The 22750-nt window shown below is 36.5% G+C and overlaps 1 protein-coding gene across 3 annotated transcripts; it reads left to right on the top strand.

The window, feature by feature from the left end:
* Positions 1-11361: 11361 nt before the first annotated feature.
* EMB1427 (Spc97 / Spc98 family of spindle pole body (SBP) component) lies at positions 11362-21278 on the top strand. Of its 3 annotated transcripts, XM_078577098.1 has the most exons (18): positions 11362-11486; positions 11562-11657; positions 12160-12275; positions 12499-12759; positions 12874-12971; positions 15379-15541; positions 15624-15734; positions 16309-17283; positions 17658-17810; positions 17878-17977; positions 18049-18143; positions 19004-19192; positions 19273-19329; positions 19404-19475; positions 19710-19808; positions 19885-20016; positions 20739-20912; positions 21005-21278. In XM_078577098.1, the coding sequence occupies exons 2-18, from the start codon at positions 11594-11596 to the stop codon at positions 21152-21154; spliced, it is 3009 nt and encodes a 1002-aa protein (XP_078433224.1). In that variant the 5' UTR covers positions 11362-11486; positions 11562-11593; the 3' UTR covers positions 21155-21278. The 3 variants fall into 3 exon arrangements, with proteins under 3 accessions (XP_078433224.1, XP_078433223.1, XP_078433225.1); XM_078577097.1 differs by having other exon boundaries at positions 11365-11657; XM_078577099.1 differs by lacking the exons at positions 11362-11486; positions 11562-11657; positions 12160-12275 and having other exon boundaries at positions 12643-12759; positions 12834-12971.
* The last annotated feature ends 1472 nt before the right edge of the window (positions 21279-22750 follow it).

Below are 22750 nucleotides of genomic sequence, written 5' to 3'. Positions count from 1 at the left end.
TACTTATACACAAATTATGTGTGAACTGAAACCACTGTATCTGATAAAAATATAAACATTTTAAAAACAACAATATTGTTGAGAAACGTATTCTAGAATTTAGCCTCAATAAAAGTAAAAAATAAATACATTAAAAATAAAATATTATGAAATAATATGATCACAATCCATATTTTCCACGTTTTTAAACCTGAATTTGCATCATTTCTAGTCTCTTGGAAATGATATCATTATAAATGGTATTTAATTATGTTTAAATCTGCCATTATATTTATATGGTGACGAAAATATACTGTGCTTGAATCTATTTGTGATTATATTTATGATGTCTTAGATATAATTTAAAATTCCTTCATAATAATTTACTTAGGTTGGGTAACTTGTGAATATGATAAAATAACTATAGTTTGAAATGAGTATGAAGATGGAGTTTAGAGGGGCCTTTGTGCACTAAAGGTAAGGTGGACTTTTGAATATTTATATGTTGAGTTAGGGTACGACTTTATTTAATGTTTCCTCAGTCAAGTGCTCATCAATCAGATACAGTGCACCAAAATATTCAAAAGTCAACGCATAATATACTTGATCAACATATAAATATTGAATACAACCTCATTGCCTAACAGTTATATCCACTTCATCCTTCTCTAACTCAACATAGTTGTGCTTATTACAAAAATATCCTTTTGACTACCACAACTACTTAAATAAGATACTCTGGGACTTTCATACATAGTTCTGTTTTTTTCCTCTCCATGTTGAGATCTAAGATGCCATGGTATTGATAGTTGACCCAATTTCTAATTTTGTCTCCATAGATAAGTGTAATTTACTTCCAAGGCTTAACATTAATAATTGTGAAAGTCTTTTCTCAAATTTCATAGGTAACAAAGAGGCATCCCTGGTTTTTGTCCCATCTAAGCCTCAATTTATGTGCATTCGATCTGAATTTTTCTAAATGTTTTCCTTAAACTATACTCTACAGATAATTTATATCATATGCTGAGATATATTATGTCTCATCCATTGAGAAAGTATAAAATTTTCCACGTGTAATTACATCAAGAATTTTGACATCCCTACTATCTCCAGAAAAACATTGGGAAACTATACATAAATTGTGCATGACTTTGGGTCGAATCTGCATTAGCATGCTTGACTTCCTATGGTCACCTTCTATAAAACTTCTCTCTCTTTGTGAATGGACTATTTTTACTCTCCATTTGTGAGGATATAACAGACTAAATATACTAATGCAAGCCAGGTAAAAATTTCACATTCCTCAATATGGAAATGACACCAAGTTTTGAATCATAAACATGATCTGCATCTGTATGATGTATAAATATAGATATATCTATATATTTTAGGGTTTGAATATGGTACAGATGCGATATGATGTCTAATTTTGATGCCTCTATGTGTGTATGGTGTGTCTCCTAAAATATTACTCATTTAAAGGGTCTACGTTGTGTTTTTTCACAGTGATGGTATAAAGTATGCCCTTTTATAATATTAGACATCAAAGAATTTATTAAAGAGAAGTTTTATGTATACACGACATTATTACATGTTTTTATAAAAAAAATAGGCACATAAGGATTTGTAATTTAAATAGCCGATAAAATTAAATTGCAACAGATATTATTAATTTTTTTATTAAAATTTTTTAATTCATTAATAAGGTTATGAATAGAAATTATTGTATTATATTATTACTTCTAAATATTATTAATAAATCATATCTATAAAAAGTAAATATTAGCTCAGGATCACATAGATTCTTCATAACCCGAAATAAAATCAAAGGTATCTTTATAATAAAAGATAAAATATGTCAAATAAGAAACAGAAGCATAAAAAAATGTGACGAATGATGAGAAGATGATGTCGATGAAAATTTATTCATTTATAATAAAATTAGTAATAGTAAGGGTAGATAAATGAAATATTATATAAAAAATTTTATTATATAAAAAGTTATTCAAATCAAAATAACTGTTCAGATAAAAACTTCGGTTGGAAAGAATGTTATGTGTACAACTTTTGCAATATATATTTTTCTAAAAATAATCCAAATGTATTCATTACAGTTCCATTAATTTAATTTAGTCATTTTAATTTAATTTGTTTTAATCTAGTTAATTAGGAGAGATATGGTCTACATTTTTATGGAATGAGAAACAAGATAGGGTAGACTCAGTTATTTTTATAGACAACTTTGGCTAGTCCTTAATGTTGATCAAGGGCATCCAGGCCGTGGTGATAATGAGATCTAACCAATTTTGTGTGCATATCCCTCAAGCAAAATACTTGGAAATGCGGAGTACTAAGGATACCAAGAAAATAAAAATTGCGGTGAAGTTCTTGCATCTGTGACCTCAAAGTATGACATGGAATGAAGGTGTGTGGCCTCCTCCAGCTTGGCCCCTGAAGCCCACAAATCCTTTACCTAGTTGACCCCATATTCTTTCAAGGATCCACTTAAATTATTCATATTGATTTAAGCCAAAAACTCATATACATTAATTTCATCCAGAGACATATTCAATGATATTCAATTAGTACTCATTAAATTTCATGGGAAAATATTCAAATAAGTATCTCAATATTCTTTATTTTTACCTATCCCCTTATCATCTATTATTGTAATCTCTATCTCATGTTCTATGAAGATGTAGATTTATTCCTCGCAATCAAATTCACAACCGGTTAAGATGTGTTGAAATCAATATTCCTCATTTGAAAATTTCCCACAATGCCTTTGGATATTTCCACGTTCTCTTGCCTGAATATTTCAAAATATTGCTGAAAGAAATACAATAAACTATCCATGGACTCATGAGAATTGTTTAGTGAGTCTCCCATAAATTGTTCCAAAATCTGGCTGTTTTATTTTCCCCATGATTTCTCAGTGTTCTCCTATGTTCCCTTGTAATTTCTTCAACCCTGCATCAAATGTTACCATTATAGATGCTATGCAGTATGGCTGTTAGATAGAATATTTAGCCCAAGGTGTCTGATGGCATGAATTCTAGGATACAATATTGTCCTCCATATAAATTCTTGAAACCTGCACTAAAACCATAATTAAAAAGTCCTATGGATTTGCGATGATGTTATGAAAACATATGTGTAGAAAAAATTCCCAAAATTTTCCAACAGATTTATTCAGAAGGATAGATCTCTTTCTTTCTATTTTTAGTGTCCTTTTCACCAAGAGAGAGAGAGAGAGAATATATTATATAAAAATAAGATTAAGTCTGTCTAGCCTGACTTCGAATAGGAGAGGGGCAAGTCAATAATTTCCATAATTATCAAGCATTCAAATGAATCCAATATTACATAGAGAATGGCTAAGTTGTAATGCATTAAACTTTAAGCATCTATATTCATGATTTTGCCCTTATTTTCAAATACACTAAATGGGGTCAATAATAGACCTTACTCCAATATCAGAGCTTCAAACGATTACAGTCATTAATAGACCTTACAAAAGTTGATTAGGGTTAACATTGGTGAGTAAAAAAAAATATTGAAAACTAATGTAATACCGAAGTAGAATTTTAAGTTTAAAAAACATGAGCGGGATACCCTTTTATTATACATAAAAAATGCATAATAAGTAGATCCTCAGTGCCTGAGGAACTTGGTAACGACCCCCCCCCCCCCCAAATTGATCAGCAATTATGGTGTATCTCAGAAGGGGCAGCTTCTGAAAAGGAATAAAAATAAAAAAGATACCCACAATTTTATTATCTGCACCAGCGTTTAATTTTTATTAACATCTGATACCCATGATGTCTCGAAAATAAATGCAACCAGAATCATATAGATATCAGATTTCCTTATATATGTAGCACTTTAGAAACACCAATTGCAATAATACTGCTCCAGAAAGCTACGTAGAGTTTGCAGATTTGATAAAATTTCATGCACATATCATACCAAACGAGGTAGAGAAGAAGCGAGGTTGAGCACCTCCCAGAGTTCCCCCAAACACTTCAGTGGGGAGTTGCAGAGGACAAAGGAAAATAACTCCTTCCACCCAATGAAGCGTTCAGGGGAACTCAAGGAGAAACCCAACAAAATCTTCTTGAAATCTTCACCGGCTAACTCTTGCAAACCTGTTAACACCCACCGCTTGAAAAACTCTCCATCTCTCTCCCTATTAATATAGCCTTCAACACCCACCGAAGACTTTCCGGATACCATATTCGTTGAACCTGGTCTATGTTTTGAACTTCTGATGGCCTAGCTTAATTTTTTAACGAGCAACTTCGTCTCGTTTTCATGCAAGTTCTCTGCTCTATCGTTTTCAAAACTTTCTTCACATTCTGTTCGTTTCTGTAATTATAGATATGATCACGAGACTCTTTCCCTTGGAAAATTAATAGTGTTTTCGAACATGGGTATTCGTTAGTTTCATTTTTTACATAGTTAGCTGGCAGATAAGACCGAGGAAATACAGATATAATCTCATCCTTGTTTTTAGAGAAAGATAGAGAGAATAAGGGGAAGAGAGAGGTCATACTGGTCGTCAAGTTGCTCCTGCGTACAACTGCAAAATATATTAAATATGTTTCTATTGTAGGATTTATCATGTCAAGCTTATTGAGAGTGTTATTATATTGGAGTGTTATGCAATGTGAAGAAGAGAATGTCACATCAGTAGATGAGAAGCTCCCTCATGAATAAGACAGCCTACCATCGGCTGGTCTTTTTCTTTCATGAATTCAACTGAAAAAACAGGCCAGGTTCATTCTTTGAGGCACTACCTAAGGGAAGTTCTCCCTTGTTTTTTTTTCTCTAAAACAAGAAACCATTTGAAAGTTATGGAGAGATAAATGTGAATATAAGTTCACTTGTTCCTCCGTGGATATTATATGTTCGTATCTTTGTGAGAAGTTATTGATATGGGCAAAATGAAACGCAGAGTAGTACTTAAGACTATATGCACTATTTTTTTGGTGGGGGGGTGTTCCTGTGCACGTATTTTAGACTTCATATATTTGTGAGAAGTTATTTGTGTGAAAACCTTGAAAGTCAAAGGACTTTTCGATCAAGAAAAAAGGACAGGGAAACTTTTGGTGATAGTAAGGCTTATTTTCTTTCTGTGTGACCTTTTTGATTTTGACTGGGAGAGGAAGGATCGTGGCATAATTTTTCATATAATTTTTTGTTGTGTAAAATCTGGTATAGGCTCTGAGAACCGTCTTCATTAGCATAATTTATAGTTGATTGAGGAACTAAAAACATTCAGAAAGCTACTCCAAAGGTCAGTAACAATAAGTGCAATTTGACATCAGCGTTCATGATAAAGTATTAACATTTTTAAATAAAACTAGGAAAGCTTTTTTGGTAAAAAAATATAAGTAAAACTATATCTAAATACTTTGTTATTCCAAAATTAGTACTTTCTATTAGGTTTCCTGACTATCAATAAGTCCTAGACTCTAAATGGTATTAATTCAGATAATATTGCTATCATTTTAACAGCATAAATAACCTTAAAAAACTCATATAGCTACTCTTTTACCCTTTATCATGTTATAAATTACCAAAAATATACTACTATTTTGAACAACTAACACTTGTAAAATCCATAAAAAGTAAGCTATCTGATGAGAAATTATGACTATCGTCAGTAAAATTTTAAAGTGCCGCCCTGATCTTAAAAAATAGGATCTTAAGTAAAGCCCAAAAGTTATGAAGAGTGGATAAATATTTTTTAAACGAGTTAAATGAATGGACTTAATAAATTTTAACATAGATATGTTTTTACATCATATCCCATGTATCACCATATTTCCTTTTTTCCATCCTCTCCCTTGTGATATTTCATATTTTAGTCCCAAGAAAATTTAGGAACTATAACTTGTATCATAGATCCATATTTTTTTGGATTGTTTTTTTTTCCGAAATATCCCACAAGATTCTAGTATAATTTTACATGGTAAATAAAATAAATGGAGTCAAATTATTTTTATGATGATGATGAAATTTGTATTTTTTTATTACAGATGGATAAATATGAAGATGATTTGTTCCAATAAAACATATGTTTGTTATATAACCAGATTCAATGCTGGGACAAGTTACCATATTTTCTTTCCATGAATGCAGGATCATCTTGATTGCTCAAAATTACAAGCCATTTGTCAATTTTTTATCTATTTAGTTTCTAGTAGAACCAGAGTCGTATTAGTCATGTATACAAAGGTGACCATGATACCTCTACTTAAGTCTCTTCTTAGGAGCCTGTTTGATATATGTAAACACCTGTAAGGCACCCTCCTGGTGCATGTGACAAGGTTCTTCCAAAAACTAAGAAAGGAGGGCACTGTAGGGTTAAAGATGAGAAAGTGGGTGTCTTACAGTACCAAGCCATCCATCATAAGTCTATCCGGTGGACAATATAAAGTCATTTTCTAAGAAGAGACTTAATTATATCATCATTTTAATTATTCATCCAGCCAATAACAAGCTACTGTGAGTTACAGGCAATAGATTTGGCCAATCACATCACCATATTTGGGTGATAAATAAAACTATATTTGTGATTGCAAGTTTATCATTGAAATTAGATCTCTTAGTATAGCGATTGGTGTCAGAAAAATTAATAAAACATGACTAATCTGGAAACTAAAGCATAATTTAAAATTTACATTAACACGTGGTAAATTTCTTGCAGCATCATCTGTTGTTTGAGATCTTAATCATATGTATTAAGGAAAACATATAAAAAACACCAAATCTAATAAATGAAAGCAATAAAATTCCATTCCCGAAATATTTCATAAATTACTAAACTTTGAAGAGTTTAATTAATAATGTTAAAATTATAGTTTTCATTATATATCTCACAAAATATAAAAATAATTGTTTAATGTGATAAATGATGTATTGTTCACTTGTGTTCTACATCCTAATTGAATATAACCTCGTTTTATTTATTTAATACTTAATAAACTCATCAAGAGGGGTGTTGATATTGCTAATGATTTAATTCGAAATTTTATGTTATTGATTATTTGAAATTAATAAGCTTATTAGTCCTTAACTTTTATAGTCACTCTTTGTGATTTTACACTTAGCGCTTTCTCAAAATGACACAAAGTCAAAAAACCCATAATAATTTAAAGTAAGATAATACTAAAAACAATATTAGGGTTTCCTCCTGGTATGCATTAATATTAATATTTTTAATCTATAAATTACAAGGTATAGTAGAATGATAAACTATCCAATGAACTTCAATGTTATTGTACATATAGTCCAATCTTATAATCAACATTACGACAATTTTCACTTACCAATAAACTTTCTTGTTTTTTCCTTTTTATAACTCAGTTTCTGTGTTCAAATGACATGATTTATTTGTACTTTTGTGCTTTATTGGTATGCCTATAGCACTCTATCGATATGTCTGAGGATACCAAATATTTTGATTAGGATGAAATATCATTCATAACTGAAAGGTTGTGAAATTGTGTTGTGTAACAATGTCCACATTTCTCCATAAAAGTCAATAGTAAAGTGATTAAAATTAAATAGGATTGGAATTTCCATTTTGAAAACAAAATATGAGGAACCTACGATATAGATGATGCAAGACTTGAAGAAATCAAAAAAAAATTACACAGATGGCTCTTGACAGCATACATATATAGGAATCACCATTTAAAATTTTCTGATTTTTAATTCATCGTGTGTTTCACAAGTAATTGAAATAATACAAAAAATTTATGTCGTTATGTTATTGTAGTCTCTCTTTCATTACGTCCTCTACTGCCATCAATTATAGACCTTAGCAAAAAGTGAAACTGATTGTCAACATTACTGTTAAGTGATATTTTTCTTGATCCAATTATTTTCATCATTTTTTTTTTATATAAAATTAACTAGACCTTGGACTGAAGGATGGATGGTGGATGTCATCAGTTTTGTCCCAATTTTTCATCCATCATAAGTATAGCTGGTGGATGACATATTCAAATTCATGCTTGTAGTTTCTTACTTTTAAGGTTAAATGTTGTCTATATGATGGAATCAGCATACATATTTCTTGATATGTGATCAATAAATTCCATTTCATCAATCAATTCCCATATTATGTAAACTTTCCTATTTTTATGAATTTATCACTATTATGACGATGAATATGATCTAGACATGATAAATACAAATTGGTCATTGTTAAAAAGAAGCAAGAAAAAAGTTTTAGCCTTGAAGGAGCCACCAAGCCACAACTGCAGCCGTTGCCACAGATTGCTAAGGGCCATAGCTGCAGCCAGAGCCACAACCTCAACCCAACTACTACAGGCCACAGGTGATGGGAGTACACGGCAAGCACGAACCGCAACAGGTAACCAGCATTAGTCCCTGCACAGACACGAGCAGGAAGCTCTTTATTTTCTTTCTTTTAAATACAAAATGAGGGATTTCGAGGGATTTTAATTATCTTGATATGGGGTTAACAAACTAGAGTTTTCAGAAAGTTTCAGGCTGGGCCAGGGCATAAATAACAAATTCATATTAGGCCTGCGGGCCTAATATGAATTTGTTATTTATTTTCTTTTGATATGGGATTAATTCTTTTCTTAAAGCCAATGATTTAATCCTCAATGTTGATCTTCTCTTAGAAGATCGAACTGTCAAATGAAATTTATGTTCTTTAATATATATATATATATATCTATCTTTTACATGCGCCAAATCAGCAGAGGTGGCTGACACAGACCAATCAAAAGTGTTTTCCAAAACAAACTCTGATCATTTTTAAAGAATATTCCTTATCCAATTAAAATATCTGAAAGCACCTAATAACTATGAAAAAATTACATAACTTATTCTATCGACTTCTTGGTTATTAAAAAAACACAGAAATTATTTGTGTTCTGCATAAAAACATAATATAATTACTCTCTTTAAGACATTTCATCTAACACTTATTATTATATCCTTTTCAAAATGTTTACTCTGAATTTTCTACCATAAATTGACTTCTAAAAAGTTGATAAAAATTACCTTAATTCTCTAATATACATATACTCTCATAATACAAATTTTGAGGTACTAATAAAATCATTTGGGGAAGTTCTCATTATAAAAACATACAAGCTCGCTCTTTCTATTAGTCATTTCTACAAATATTCAGTAGTGTTCTTTATTTTCCTTAATTGAGATTTTGATTTTATTCATTTCTTGCTAATTCTCATCGCCCTAAATACCTTTTTATATTCTACTTAACCATCTTCAGAGATTTCTTCCACATGTTCCTATTTGGAATTCGAATATCAATAATCATAAAATTGCTTATGGTTATTATTATCCCGGAAATTCTTATCCCTATCTTTTAGCTCATAAATTAATTCTAACTCTAAGAGCCAATCCCTGAGGAAACGACCTTACTCTCAACTGTACATCTTTGAGTGAGATTAAAACTTCATAAATATTATTTGATAGAAGTGAATTGATAACAACAACATTAGCCTACCTATTTTTTCTCTATTAGCGGACAGTACAAAGTCATTTTCTAATAGCCATTAGTCATCAGTAATTTGTCCAATATGACAGATAACTGATGATAGAAACCGATGGACAAAAAATGATAGGAAGTGATGGATGGATGACAGAGACGGAAAGAGAGTGTGAGATAATTGGGAGAAGGGGAGAGCAAAAGGGAAAGAGAATGTGGTGGGTGGAGAGAGAGAGACCAAGAGAAAGATGGTGAGCATTACATTTAGATGGGGAGAGAGAATGTGAGGGAAAGTAAGAGAGGTGGTCGGGAGACCGAGTGAATACCTGACATGACAGTCATGATAAAAGTAATGGCCGATTGGGCGCCTTTCTAGAGGGGGAGAGAGTGAGAGAGCATGAGAGAGGGAGTAAATCATTTTCATGACTGAATGGGACTGATGATTGAATGGTGGCGATGCCAAAATGTGGACAAACAATGGTCAAAATAGATGTAATCATATGAATGGATGTACGGTCAAGACGAAATGTAGAGGGATGAACAGATGACTTGAAGGATGATGAAAAGTGGCAGCAACCGTCTATCGTCATCCATCATCCGTCCCTGCTCAAACAGACAAATGACTAAACAGGACTAATTACGGTCAAGACGAACGTAGAGGGATAAACAGAAGACACGAAGGATGACAAAAGGTTGTCAGTAACTGTCAATCATCATCCGATATCAGTCTCATGTCAAACGCTTTAATGGGCTTCAAGTGAAGCCCATTAATCTAATTGGTTTTCAAGTGAAGTTTGGGCTATATAAACAGTTAATTATGAAAGAGTTCTTCATTTTGGTTTAAAGTTCCAGATCGTCCGGGACGTGGAGGTTGGACGGGATGGGACAGGACGAAGTTTGTCCCGTCCTATGTCCCAATTTTAGAGTTTTGTCTAAATTGTTCCGTCCCATTCTTTTTTCGTCCACATCCCGTCCCGTACGAACCCGTCCCGTCCGAGAAATTCTCATCCCGTCCAACGTCCCAGGACTAAACAGGGAATGTGTCAGCATTAGACCACTCAGAATTTGACACGTGGCGCAGCACGTGTGTCGAGCAGGCAGATACTATACTCCCACAGGACAAAATAACCATCCCGTCCCCCGTCCAAGGCCCCATACGGGATGGTTATTTCATCTAATGGATGAAGTAATTGTTCCGTCCAGGGACGGGCGGACGATTATTCATCCCGTCAATTGTCCGAAGTCCTGGATGGGACGATTTTTTCGTCCACGAACGAAATTTCCATCCCGTCTGCGTCCCTGCACTTATAGTTTAGGATCGTCCCGATGTGGACGATGGACGGGACGGGATGAATTTCGTCCCGTTCGATGTCCAGAGTAAGTTCTGGGACGATTTTTTTGGTCCTATGATAAAAAAACTGTCCCGTCCAGACAGATTGGGACGGTTTTTCGTCCCATCCAATTCCCCAGGACACATTTTCGTCCCAAAATTCGTCCCGGATGAAAAAAAACCCATTTTATATTTTTAATTAAGTAATATGTATTTTTTTCAAGTTTTTTAGGGAATCACTAAGGACATAAAACGCAAAGGGACATATGTACAATTATTTCTGAGTGGCATCCATTTGCACTCACGTAAAAATATAGGGACTGTGATACAAATTGTCATTGTGAGGCCGCGTGGCAACATCTCAACCGTCGGATGTGAATCCCGCGGTTTTCCGTACAGATTCCGGTGGTCCCCTGGACGAATTTGGGTCCCAAAATTCGTCTGTATCCTGGGACGGGACGATTTTTCGTCCTGGGACGAAAATTCGTCCCCGTCCGCGTCCCTGAACTATACACTGCTGCACTATATTTTATTTGGTTTGCGAGAACGAGCGGGAAAGAAATTTGTCCGCCCCAATGTCGAAAAAGGTCTCGAGATTAGAGAGGCGGCTCGTTGAATCAGGCAAGAAATCGCCATGATCAAGTCTCGGACGGTCTAGATCGGCACTGGATTCAAGTATGAGATGCAGTGATCTCTTTTTGTGGCTGTTGAATCAGAGAAATCGAGTAAACGGATCCCTTCCGGCTGTAGGTAACTGGTGGATGATTGCCTGATGTTCAACGATGGCAACATCTAGAGCTCGCACTTCTCCGAGAGCGGTTGTTTCTTCGCTGGAAAGACCTTATGGTGCGTAATGCCTCTAATTTTTGTACTGTAATCTCGGTGCATTTTTCTTTTGTTCAATTTCTGGTAACAGCATATCTAGGTTTGGTACTCTTTTCCTGTTTAAAACGTCGGTGCAACGCATCCTTTGAGGTTAACTTGGTGTCTGTATTCCATGGAATGTCAGTTGATTGATGCGCAAAACTATATTTCCTTCACATATATTGGAGCTCTTAGTATAGTGGATTTTATGGGATTTTCTCGGCGTATCCGTGATGAAAGCTCATGCTCAGCTTGTTTGCATGACACACACAATTCTAAACTGTAACGTGAGGCGCTTCTCGTCGATAGAAAATTGCATTAACGAATATTTTATTTTTGAATCTGACGTATCTTGATTTAACTGGACATGAGCATGGTATAAATACTGCGGTTCGACTGAGAGAAGTCGATTTTTGTTTGAAGTTTTTATTTTTAATGAGAGATATTCATCGTCCCCTTTTTTTGCCTTTCATGTGGTGAATAGATTCCCAACAAAAGGAGGATTGCCGAAGCTTTATTGACAAACTCTCGTCCAGTGTATGTGAAGGTGTTCATTTTGTGATACCGGCATCGTCCTCGGAAATAGATGAAATTAACCTGGTAGACTCTCTTTCTTTGTTTTGGGTATCAATGTTGGGGAAGAGAAGAAGAAGGTAATGACATAAATATGAACAGAGTACATGTAAGGGTATATGTACCCTAAGAGGGAGAGAGGATAATAGGGCTAATGGGCTTATAGAATATGGCCCATTAGCCCATGAGGGATAGTCTATAACTAACAATCAATGCTTGAACTGCTTTGATAATTTATTTTCTTTTTCAGGTGCAATGTATCACACAGATGCTTCAAGGATTTTCTAGCTCTATTTTTACTTGGGATGAAAGGGGGAAAATATTTCAAGTAAAGAGCGGGGTATTTTTGTCTCACTTATCACAAACTAGCCTTCTTTGCATCCTAGATCAATTTATACACAGCGGAACTTGTTTAAAGCTCTTGGAATTTTTTGTCGAAAGAGTGGAAGCATTGAAAACTGGTTTCCCTACCTTAGAGGCTTTTGCTGGTTCTGTTTCGTCATGGCTAAAGGTACCTATCTCTTTGGTTATTTTGGAACTAATTAATGGGAAATTATGTTTCTGTGCATTCTATGCCACACACAGTTATTTGAAATATTTTTGGGAATTGTCTTCTGGTGGAAAGAGGCTAAGGGCAAGGGCATTGCTCGAGGAAATGAATTTGACCAGGTCAGATTCAGAGAGCACAGCAACTCTTTTGGGGTTGACACATTCTTTATCAAGGTTGGATTTTTATGCTTCCCCTTTGACCTTTCTTTGAGGTGTAAATTGACATGTATTGATAGCTTCTCTCCGCATATACCCTACTTTTGTAAACAACAGTTTTTGTTTTCCTCACATTAAACTGTTGGCTACTGTTAAAGTTTTAAGATATTCGTGACAGACATTGCTGCTAATTTTTTTGGGCTGATGCAACAATTTTATGAAATATTTTTTGATCGTAATTTTTGTCATTATAGGATTTTGAAATTCCGAAAAATTAAAAATGAATTCCAAGGCAAGAAAACAGGTGAAATCTATTGAATGAAATGGGATTGATCCAATTGGATTGAGCGTTCCACTAGAGGAATGAAAAAAAGGACGTGGTCTGGGCTGATCAATTTTTTTTCTGCAACCAACGTGGACTGCAAAAAAGCTTAGTTTCCATGCCTTTAAGAGTATCCAACTTGCATAGATGTTTTCGTCTCCTGTCCCTCCTTCTATTGAGACTTTCTTTTTTTAAGGAGCTTCCTTGGAGTTTTTTTAAGTGGCTCCTTTGTCTTGATATTGTTTTATAAATCCTCCAGTTTTGCCTTTCATTGGTCTGAATCTGTGAAATTCTTGGAAAATAAGTCCGTTGATGTTTAGCTGAAAAGTTTTTTCCAGCATCGGTTGCACTGTGTCCTCTTTGTGAAAATCTTGAAATTGGTGGAGAGTTATTGATGCTCCGTCCCAATTCAGATCGAAATAAAAACTATTATCAATTTGTGCAGGTCCTCCATAAATACAAGAGTTATAATTCTGCGAAAGCCAGTTGACCAATCCTTAATACTTATGCAACAGAAGCAAGCGTTTTGGCTGGCTTGCCTCCTAGTTTACCTGTCTCGCGAAGTAGATCTAGGTTATACTTGTCAGCTGAGGAGTTTAATTGAGTGTCAATTGTTTCACATGAAAAGGGTCTTTTCTTATAGGCCCAGTAAGGACCACTCTAGTAGCGTGGCCCACATTGTACTCTCACATAACGATATAACTTTTTTTCATGGAATAGAGAACTATGTTTGTTCTTTTTCTTCCTATCTGCTAGGGTTTCTGCAGGTTTTCCAATGATCTGGCGCCAGCAAATCCTCCAGTCGACATGGTATCAGAGCTTCCAGTGTGGCTGTTGCGGGGACGCATCATTGTGCAAGTAAAAGCACAGGGATTTGCCTCAGGACACATTGTCAAGTCCAGAACCTCAGGGTGAAGACTGTTTTTGGCACTCAAACAAGTCTCGTTGGTAGCCGCCTCCATGGAATTTGTGGGCTATTTGGCCGACCACACGGTGATGCATGCCCTGGATGCAGCCCTTCATCTGGCAATACAGCTGAAGTCAACCGCTCTCAACCTCGGTCCACTGCCATGCTCATTGACTGCGCATTCGAAGCTGAAGCCACCTTAGCTGATTTGGGGGGGTCTCGATGACTAATGACCAGAGTGCCCACCACCACCCGTACGGGGCTACCCAGGGGGGGAACCGCCAGGATTCAGCCTCCCAACACCTATGATTAACAGAAGACAGATTCCTCCAAAGCAAAGCTCAGGGCATATGCTATCAGTGCAATGAGCATTTCTTACCTGGACATCACTGCTGCAAGGACTTGCACATCCACATCATCACATACCACCCCACCATCCCCTCCCCCCCCCCCCCCCCCTCCTCCCACCCTGATGATCTAGGACCGGTAGCACATGCTCCTGATGCCTTGTCCGGCGAGGCCCCTGAGCCATCTTGCATCTTTCCCTTTACATAGGCTGCCCTCCCTTTAGGAGGGCAGCCAGAGAAGTATTTGCAATTAAAAGTGCTCATCCTTCCTCCCTCTGTGTCTGAGGTTCTCCTCTTCCCCGCTGATCCCCCTCTCTCGTGATCATTCTCCTCTTCACCGCGTCTTCAGGCGGCTCATCCTCGGCCAATCCCTACCCCTCTGCTCAGCCAGGCCGACCATTCCTGTGCTCTTCTTCATCCCTGGAACTCTTTTTGTCGTCAAATTACTATTGAAGACGATACATACCCAGTGGTATCTTATCTGCCACATAGTTGACTTAAATGCTATCGTCCTGATATTATCGCTCATAAATTTATTTTAATGTGTAGAGATAATGAACTATCAAGGATGTTGTGTTTCCCCAGGATATCATTTATGATAAATATATAGTTACATAATGCCCCCTATTTAAGCACCGCTTAGTTCTTTTTATACTAATATTGCGTTCTGTAATCTAGATACACCTTTTGGAGATTCTGTACCACACTGTGTCAATGTGGCTTTCCTGAACAATCCGATTGAACACTTTATCTTCTTCTTTTTTTGTTATTTAGTTTTGGGATAAATTCGTGAAACCAATTATCAGAAGGTGGTGATTTTGTTTTCATTCGAGTTGCTTGCTTGTCCAGTGTTTTTTCAGGCGGAGAAAGCTTACTTCAAGTAGTTAACGGGGCAGTTCCAAGGGAGTTTTTTAATGCTGAAGTATCCATCCCCCCAGCTGATCTATCGGTTCATATCCTGGACTATCTTTACGAAAGACTGAATGAAGTTTCTCCTATATTAGGCGGCGAGGTTGAAAATTTCCTTTTTTGAGGTGACCAATAGCTTCAATCAACTATGATGTACCATTTATTGATTTCTTGACTTGTTACAGGAGGAAGCGTATCATATGCTCACATTTCTTTTCATTGGAAGTTGTCTGCCTTATCTTAAAGGACTAAATTCTTGGCTTTTTGATGGGGTTCTTGATGATCCATATGAAGAGGCATGCTACTTATCTTCTTGAACTCATATAACCTCTTATTTCATTGATGTGAGATTTGGAACACGTCGAATGGAGAATATACTTGGGAATGCATCATAAAACGGCTTAATCTATTATGCATCTTAAACTGATTATATGCACCCAAATTACAATGGTAAGCCTAAATGGCTATATTTTCCTAGAACAACTTGTGGCCGCCCATTACGGCTAAAACTGATAACAATTTCTTATCGTCTATTTGCTTTTATTCTCATTGCACGGTATTCATGTTGCCAAAAAATTTAGTTTTAATTATATAATTATGAATTATGAACTGGTAATATCCGATAGTGAGTGGAAATCATAAATTACATTTCCTTTGGATTTTTAAGGATTTCGAATTTCAGTCAATTTTGTGACATTGTTTTGTTATCATCGTTTTTACCAAGAGGCATCGTATCTTGGTAAAGATTTAGCTTGAAAACAAAACGTTCTTGAATGATGTTTTCTTCATGCGCATTAAGTTTGGACCTCATGTTTTCTCCCTACGTCTCTGCTTATTTCACGGATTAATCTCACTATTACCTCTGAACAGATGTTCTTTTATGAAAACAGTTCTGTCACCATAGATCAGGCCGCCTTCTGGAGTCAGAGTTATCTTCTTAGATCATGGACGATTAAGACCTTGCATGATATCACCATGAGCTTTTCTGACGGAAACCCTGCCATTCTAGTAAAAGAAGCAAAACAGCACCGCAAAGTTGTTTCCCAAGGAAAGAACAATTGCAATATCGAGGACATGGCATGCCCGGTTTTTCTCAAGGATATAGCTTGGGGAATCATATCTGCGGGAAAATCATTAAAGTTGGTTCAGTTTCTGAATGAAGAGTCTCATTCAGATTTTTGTAGAAAAAGAAAACCTCAAAAGTTGGAATCCAGAATTTACCGTGAAAACATGTCTTATTTGCAAGATGTTGGATCTTTGACCTTGTCAGAAATTTTCCTGGTTTCCTTCGTGGGTTTAGTTTCTGATGGCAGTCATATTTTAGATGATATCACCAGGGTATGTCATTCTTTCTCTGAGTTACATGCGGGATCAGAAATAACATTGAAACAATTATGTGGAGAGTTGCCTGTGAAGCCGGATTCTGAGAATTTATGGTTAAAATTCTTTATTGATACAATTAGGAAGAAAAATATGAAATTAAACTTGGTGGACTTAAATTGTGATGGTTCAACTGAGAACTTGGACGCAGTGAAAGAGCCTAGTTTTCAATCCTTCTATCCGGAAAATCCAGCCATCACTGTATGTCACGAACTGGATGGTCAGACCTCAGACTTCAGAGAAGCATTGAACATCAGTAGAAGCTTCCAACTTCCTCCCTTGCTTGATGAAATTCTTCGGTTAGCTATCTTTGGCGAGGATACTGAATCGAGTGTCAGTTGTCAAAAAGGGACAGATTATGCATTCGGTTTCAGACATAATGAATATGTCTATCGCCGTTACATGGCAGATGTCAGATCTTTACGAAGCTTGTTTCCCTTCCCGACTATCCTCCCGGGTGGGACGGTGAGTTCTTTAAAGAATTTTTCTAGATAATGTTTGCATATGATGGCAAAAATTGTCATCGTCATTGTCTGCAGCCTGAATGTAGATTGATGATTTCATCATCTTCCATATTGTCCTGGTCACCGAATCGTAACAACGATGATTAACAGAGAGAGAGGGACCAGAGACGATGACGGGACAAAGTTGTTATTGTCCTACCTGTGGACTACGGACAATAATGATGACAATTTCTTCATCATCATCCTGGCAAAGACAAATGACAGGGACAATGATGACTCATAATTGTTCCTTTGTCATGAGATAAGGCAAATACTACGTCTTGATTTTGATGGTCTAGTAGTGGGATTCTAACGATGATTTATTTCCTAACCCAGGATGATTTACCAATACCAGAAATTCTGCCGTTCCAAGAAGATAGCGCCCTTGCATCAAGAGTTTTAAATTGGTTTCAAAATGCAGAACTTAAGGCAAAACCCCTTCCTGCTGTGATCATTCTGAATTGTATGCAAATATTCATTGGGAAACAGGTACAATTCAAAAAACTTGGCAAAAAAGACCTGGTCCGAAATGCTAATTCGTTCAACATTTTTTCAGGTTGATCACGTCGGGAAGCAAATACTGCTGAAGCTGATGGATGAATGGCAACTGATGGAGGAGCTCCGAGTGTTGCGTGCAATATACTTGTGTGGATCTGGTAAAGATCTTTCCTTTCAATTTAACGAGACAATTGTTCTTCCCATTTGAGGACCTCTGAAAACCCGACAGGCGATTTCTTGCACCAGTTCTTGATGTCCATCTTTGGGAAGCATGAGAAGGGAGAGCCTTGTGATGATGATTTCGAGTTGAATACGATCTTACAGGTTATTTCAAACGAATACCCTCTCAATGCTAACTAGTTTTATCATCTTCATTGATAATGATACGGTTAGACCCCTAGTATATCTTATCATGGGCCACCAGATAGCATGGGCCTACTAATGTGAATCTCTATTTAAAGGAGTGAAGGAGAGGAAGGAGAGGAGAGTAGTAGTTTGGGAGAGAGTTGAACAGTATCTCAAAAAATTACCCTCTCAATGCTAATTAATTTTATCACCATCAATGATAATTGTTAAACATCTAATTTCATCCTTTTCTATTTTGACACACATGTAAAAAGGTGGGCCATGAGTTATAAATGGCCCACCTATCTCTCTCCTACTTTCTCTTCCTTTTTCCTTTCTCTTTTCCTTCTTTTTCTTTCTTTTTCTATCGCTCCCCAAAGAATGACCTTTTTGCCCCTTAAAATAGCCGTTGGGGCAACGGCTATATGACCGTTGCCCCCAACGGCTATCTTGAGAAAGGACTTAGCCTATAAAGGAAAGTCTTTCCCAACCTGTTTATATGTGAGTTTTTTCCCCTTTTCTCTGTATCAAAAATCTCAATAAACTTCTTCTGCATATTTCTCATTTGTCTCAAAAAGGCCTCATTTGTCCTATCTGTTCCCAAAGGCAGAATTCTCTGCATTCTTCACAATAATGATACTCTTGGACCGCATAGGGCCCACTATTGTGGTCCCCTATTTAAAGGAGTGAAAGAGAGGAGAGGAATCAGACCTTGATTTTGGTCATCCATGTTATCGTCACTTCTCTGTCTTCATTCATGAATCTCTTTACACCCATCCCAATCACATTCTGCAACCATTCTGGGGTTCTGACAGATACTTTTGCCTTACAATATTCAGGATTCAATTAGAAATTCTGCGGATGCTTCCATTCTGTACGCCCCTGATTCTCTAACCGTATCAATCTCCTCTCAAGAGGAAACACCTGGTACCGAAGGATTCGGAATGAGCCTTATTTCTCTGCCACAAAAGGTTCCCAGCCTGAGGATCGGTTTCCACGACTTGGACTTTCTAAAGTTTACTTATAAGGTCACTGTTTTTCAAAAGGTCCTCTATATTTTTGGACGTCTATTTCTCACAGTAATTTAATTTTGTAATGCAATAAATAGGTTCCCTGGCCCCTTGATCTTATCGTCAATGCAGAGGCCATCACGAAGTATAGCCAGGTATGTCAATTTTTAGGTGAATTATTCCGTTGTTAAGAGGCTTAGCTCTGTTGTTATTACCTCCCTGAATGCAGGTGATGCGGTTCTTACTAAGGGTTAAGCGGGCAAAATTTGTCCTTGATAAAGTCAGGATGTGGATGTGGAAGGTGGTATCTTCAAATTCTTTTCGTTTTTCTCGTATTGTGAATGAATAATAGGGATAGTCTCCCCTTTTAGAACATGTAAAAAGCTATGAGATAAAAAAGTCAAATTACATGCTCTTATCATCTGCCATTTTTCTGCTGTTCATAACCTAACAATGGAGATGCTCTTATCATCTGCCATCTTTTGATCGAGTTTTCCGTTGAGTTGTTTTTTAACGTTTCTTGGTTGTTTTTCAGAGGAAAAGTTGCATCACACGAAACCAAAAACGCCAGTTGCTAGTGGAACAGAAACTTCTTCATTTTGTCGACGCATTTCATCAGTACGTCATGGACAGGGTAGGCCAGAACACACATATAAAATTTATTCTGAGAGACACTTGTAATCTTGATCGACTTTGTGTGAAATATTTAGGTTTTCCATAGTGCCTGGATTGAGCTCTGCCATAATATGGCTTTAGCGGGGTCTCTTGATGAAGTTATTGCAGTTCATGAGGCTTACCTTTCTTCTATTCAGCGCCAGTGCTTTGTGGCTCCAGATAAACTGGTAATGAATATTTTGTTCCCCTATTTTTTTCTACGCTTCTGTTTCATTAATCTTTCTTCTTCATTTGCTAGCCGGTTTAACTTTTACTTCTTCCCAATAATGTAATGATTTGAAGTTAAACAGTATCATCATCAGTTCATAAAATTGGTTTTATTTTCTTGAGAATCCCTTCGTTGAGTAATTCCGTTGGATAATCGTTATGACATGACAATCTTCTGATAGCAGTATGATTTTGTGATTCTAGCAAGTATTTTATCCTAATTATTTACTATTTATCCTACTAATGACTTGTATTTCCTTTGAGATTTCTCTGTCTTATTTTATTCTCGATGGCCTTTGATTCTAGAAACTTTTCAAGGATTCTAGTGAACACCTCATTTGGACACTTCAAAGAAACGCTCTCTGCCAAAGAGTTTAGTTATTTTGAAAATAGCTTTGAAGTTCTTTAGTGATTTGTTTCTATCGACTCGGAGCTGGTTTTCCGGACCATCATAATTTCACTTAATTGAGTTCAGAGATAAATCATAAATGAAATGCTGAATTGTAGAGTAGATAGTTTTCAGACCAATAGAGTATCCCATACGTAGAAGTTTTGCAGAAATCTACATAATATGCAGAGAGCGAAAAATTAAAGAATGACATTAGTAATAGTTTCTGAGGAATTCAAAATTCAAAATTTTGTAATGTATATAATATATAAATGTAATTTATTTATCTTGCAGTGGGCTTTAATATCGAGCCGAATCAAAGTCATTTTGTCCTTGGCTTTTGATTTCTACTCCGTTCAACGAACGCTACAAACCGGGGCAACTGCTCCTGCCATCAGAAGAAGATGTGAGATGGAGGTGGATCGGATAGAGAAACAGTTTGATGATTGCATATCATTTCTCCTGAGGGTAAAAAATCTCTTCTCGTATCTTCACTTTTTATCTGTTTATTGATATTTTGGTACGACAACGCGGATAAATTAATCGAAAAAACTTTGCAGATCTTGTCATTTAGACTCAATGTCGGGCAGTTTCCTCATCTGGCAGATCTAGTCACCAGAATCAACTACAATCACTTTTACATGTCCAGCAGTGGCAATCTGCAAACCACCCCAAGTTTTGAGTTGAGTTCCAAGGTAATGAAGAACTGATATTTTTTAAGTCTGTCTTAGATTAATGGGGGGATGGCAATCAAGGACCCTATTATAGGTATAGGCTTTCTTGTAATTCCTTTTTTATTTCTATAGAAGGGTAGGGAGTTCTCGTTTTAGTTGAGTTTTTGTTTATTATCATCGCCGGACTCCCACCCTCTCTCTTCTCGCTCTATCCTTCAGTTTCTTGCGCGCTCTTAGACTCTCGATCTCTCTCTATCTCTTGCTTGCTCTCAGTCTCTTAATCTCTCTCTCTCTCTCTATCTCATGCTTGCTCTCAGTCTCTTTATCTCTGTCTCTCGCTGGCTCTCAGTCTCTCGATCTCTCTGTCTCTCACTCGATCTCAGTCTCTTGATCTCTCTGTCACTCGCTTGCTCACAGTCTCTCGATCTCTCTGTCTCTCACTCGATCTCAGTCTCTCGATCTCTGTCTCTCAGTCTCTCTCTCAGTCTCTTAATCTCTCTCTCTCAATTGCTTGCTTGCTCTTAGTTCTAGCTCTCTCTCTCTCTCTCTGTCTCTTGCTCGCTCTCAATCTCTTAATCTCTCTCTCTCTCTCAGTCTCTCTCTCTCTCTATCTCTTGCTCGCTCTCAATCTCTTAATCTCTCTCTCTCTCTCTCAGTCTCTCTCTCTCTCCTTATCTCTTGCTCGCTCTCAGTCTCTTAATCTCTCTCTCTTGTTCACTTTCAGTCTCACTCTCTTTCTCTCTCTCAATTGCTTGCTTGCTCTTAGTCTCTAGCTCTCTCTCTCAATTGCTTGCTCGCTCTCAGTCTCTTAATCTCTCTCTCTTATTCACTTTCAGTCTCTCTCTCTCTCTCAATTGCGTGCTTGCTCTTTAGTCTCTAACTCTCTCTCTCTGTCTCTTGCTCGCTCTCAGTCTATTAATCTCTCTCTCTTGGTCACTCTCACTCTCTCTCTCTCTCAATCGCTTGCTTGCTCTTAGTCCTCTCTCTCAGTCTCTTAATCTCTCTCTCTCTCTCTCTCTCTCTCTCTCTCTCTCTCTCTTTCAGTTGCTTGCTTGCTCTTAGTCTCTAGATCTCCCTCTCCCATACCAAACCCACTAATATCTCTTATTGCTCGGTGCCCTCCATTATTTAGAAGACTCGATATTCTGTACCAATTATAGGTACCATTTTGAATAATGGAGCCCCATTAGCCCCTGTTGATGAGGACATCCCACGCGAGGAATCAGTTAGAACAAAGCCCAAAATGGCATAACCATTTAGCTAATGATGGACTCCGTTTATTCAATTATTAACTCCGCAGGACTTTATCAACTTATCCATCATGAGAACCCCATTTTTTCTTGACGCATCCATGATAGTTCCCCTAATGCCCACCTAAATGAATGAATAAGAAAATATTGTTGCCCTACTTCAATAATTTGTAAACCAAATTCAGGGGATTATGAAAGTGTTTGAAAATGAAACTGGTATTCAAGTTATTTGAAAATAATAGGAACACTGATGGCCTATGAAAGATACAAATTCATAATGGAGAAATCTTGAGTTATAAGACCAGATTATAACACTCATCTAATGGAAAGTTCCTACACTTGAAGAATCTGAGTCTGGATATCAATGGTTGATGAATGATCA

The sequence above is a fragment of the Wolffia australiana genome, chromosome 6 (assembly GCF_029677425.1).
Source record: "Wolffia australiana isolate 7733 chromosome 6, ASM2967742v1".
Lineage (NCBI taxonomy): Eukaryota > Viridiplantae > Streptophyta > Magnoliopsida > Alismatales > Araceae > Wolffia > Wolffia australiana.
Note: the sequence above shows the minus strand (reverse complement) of the source record. Positions and strands in the feature narration are given on the sequence as shown.

Bases quoted from the DNA above. Each gene is read 5' to 3' on its own strand.
- EMB1427 (XM_078577098.1), top strand. From the start codon at position 11,594: ATGGCAACATCTAGAGCTCGCACTTCTCCGAGAGCGGTTGTTTCTTCG. The intron at 12,276-12,498 runs GTAGACTCTCTT...TTTCTTTTTCAG, and splicing joins AAATAGATGAAATTAACCTG to GTGCAATGTATCACACAGAT. The intron at 17,284-17,657 runs GTGAGTTCTTTA...TTCCTAACCCAG, and splicing joins CTATCCTCCCGGGTGGGACG to GATGATTTACCAATACCAGA.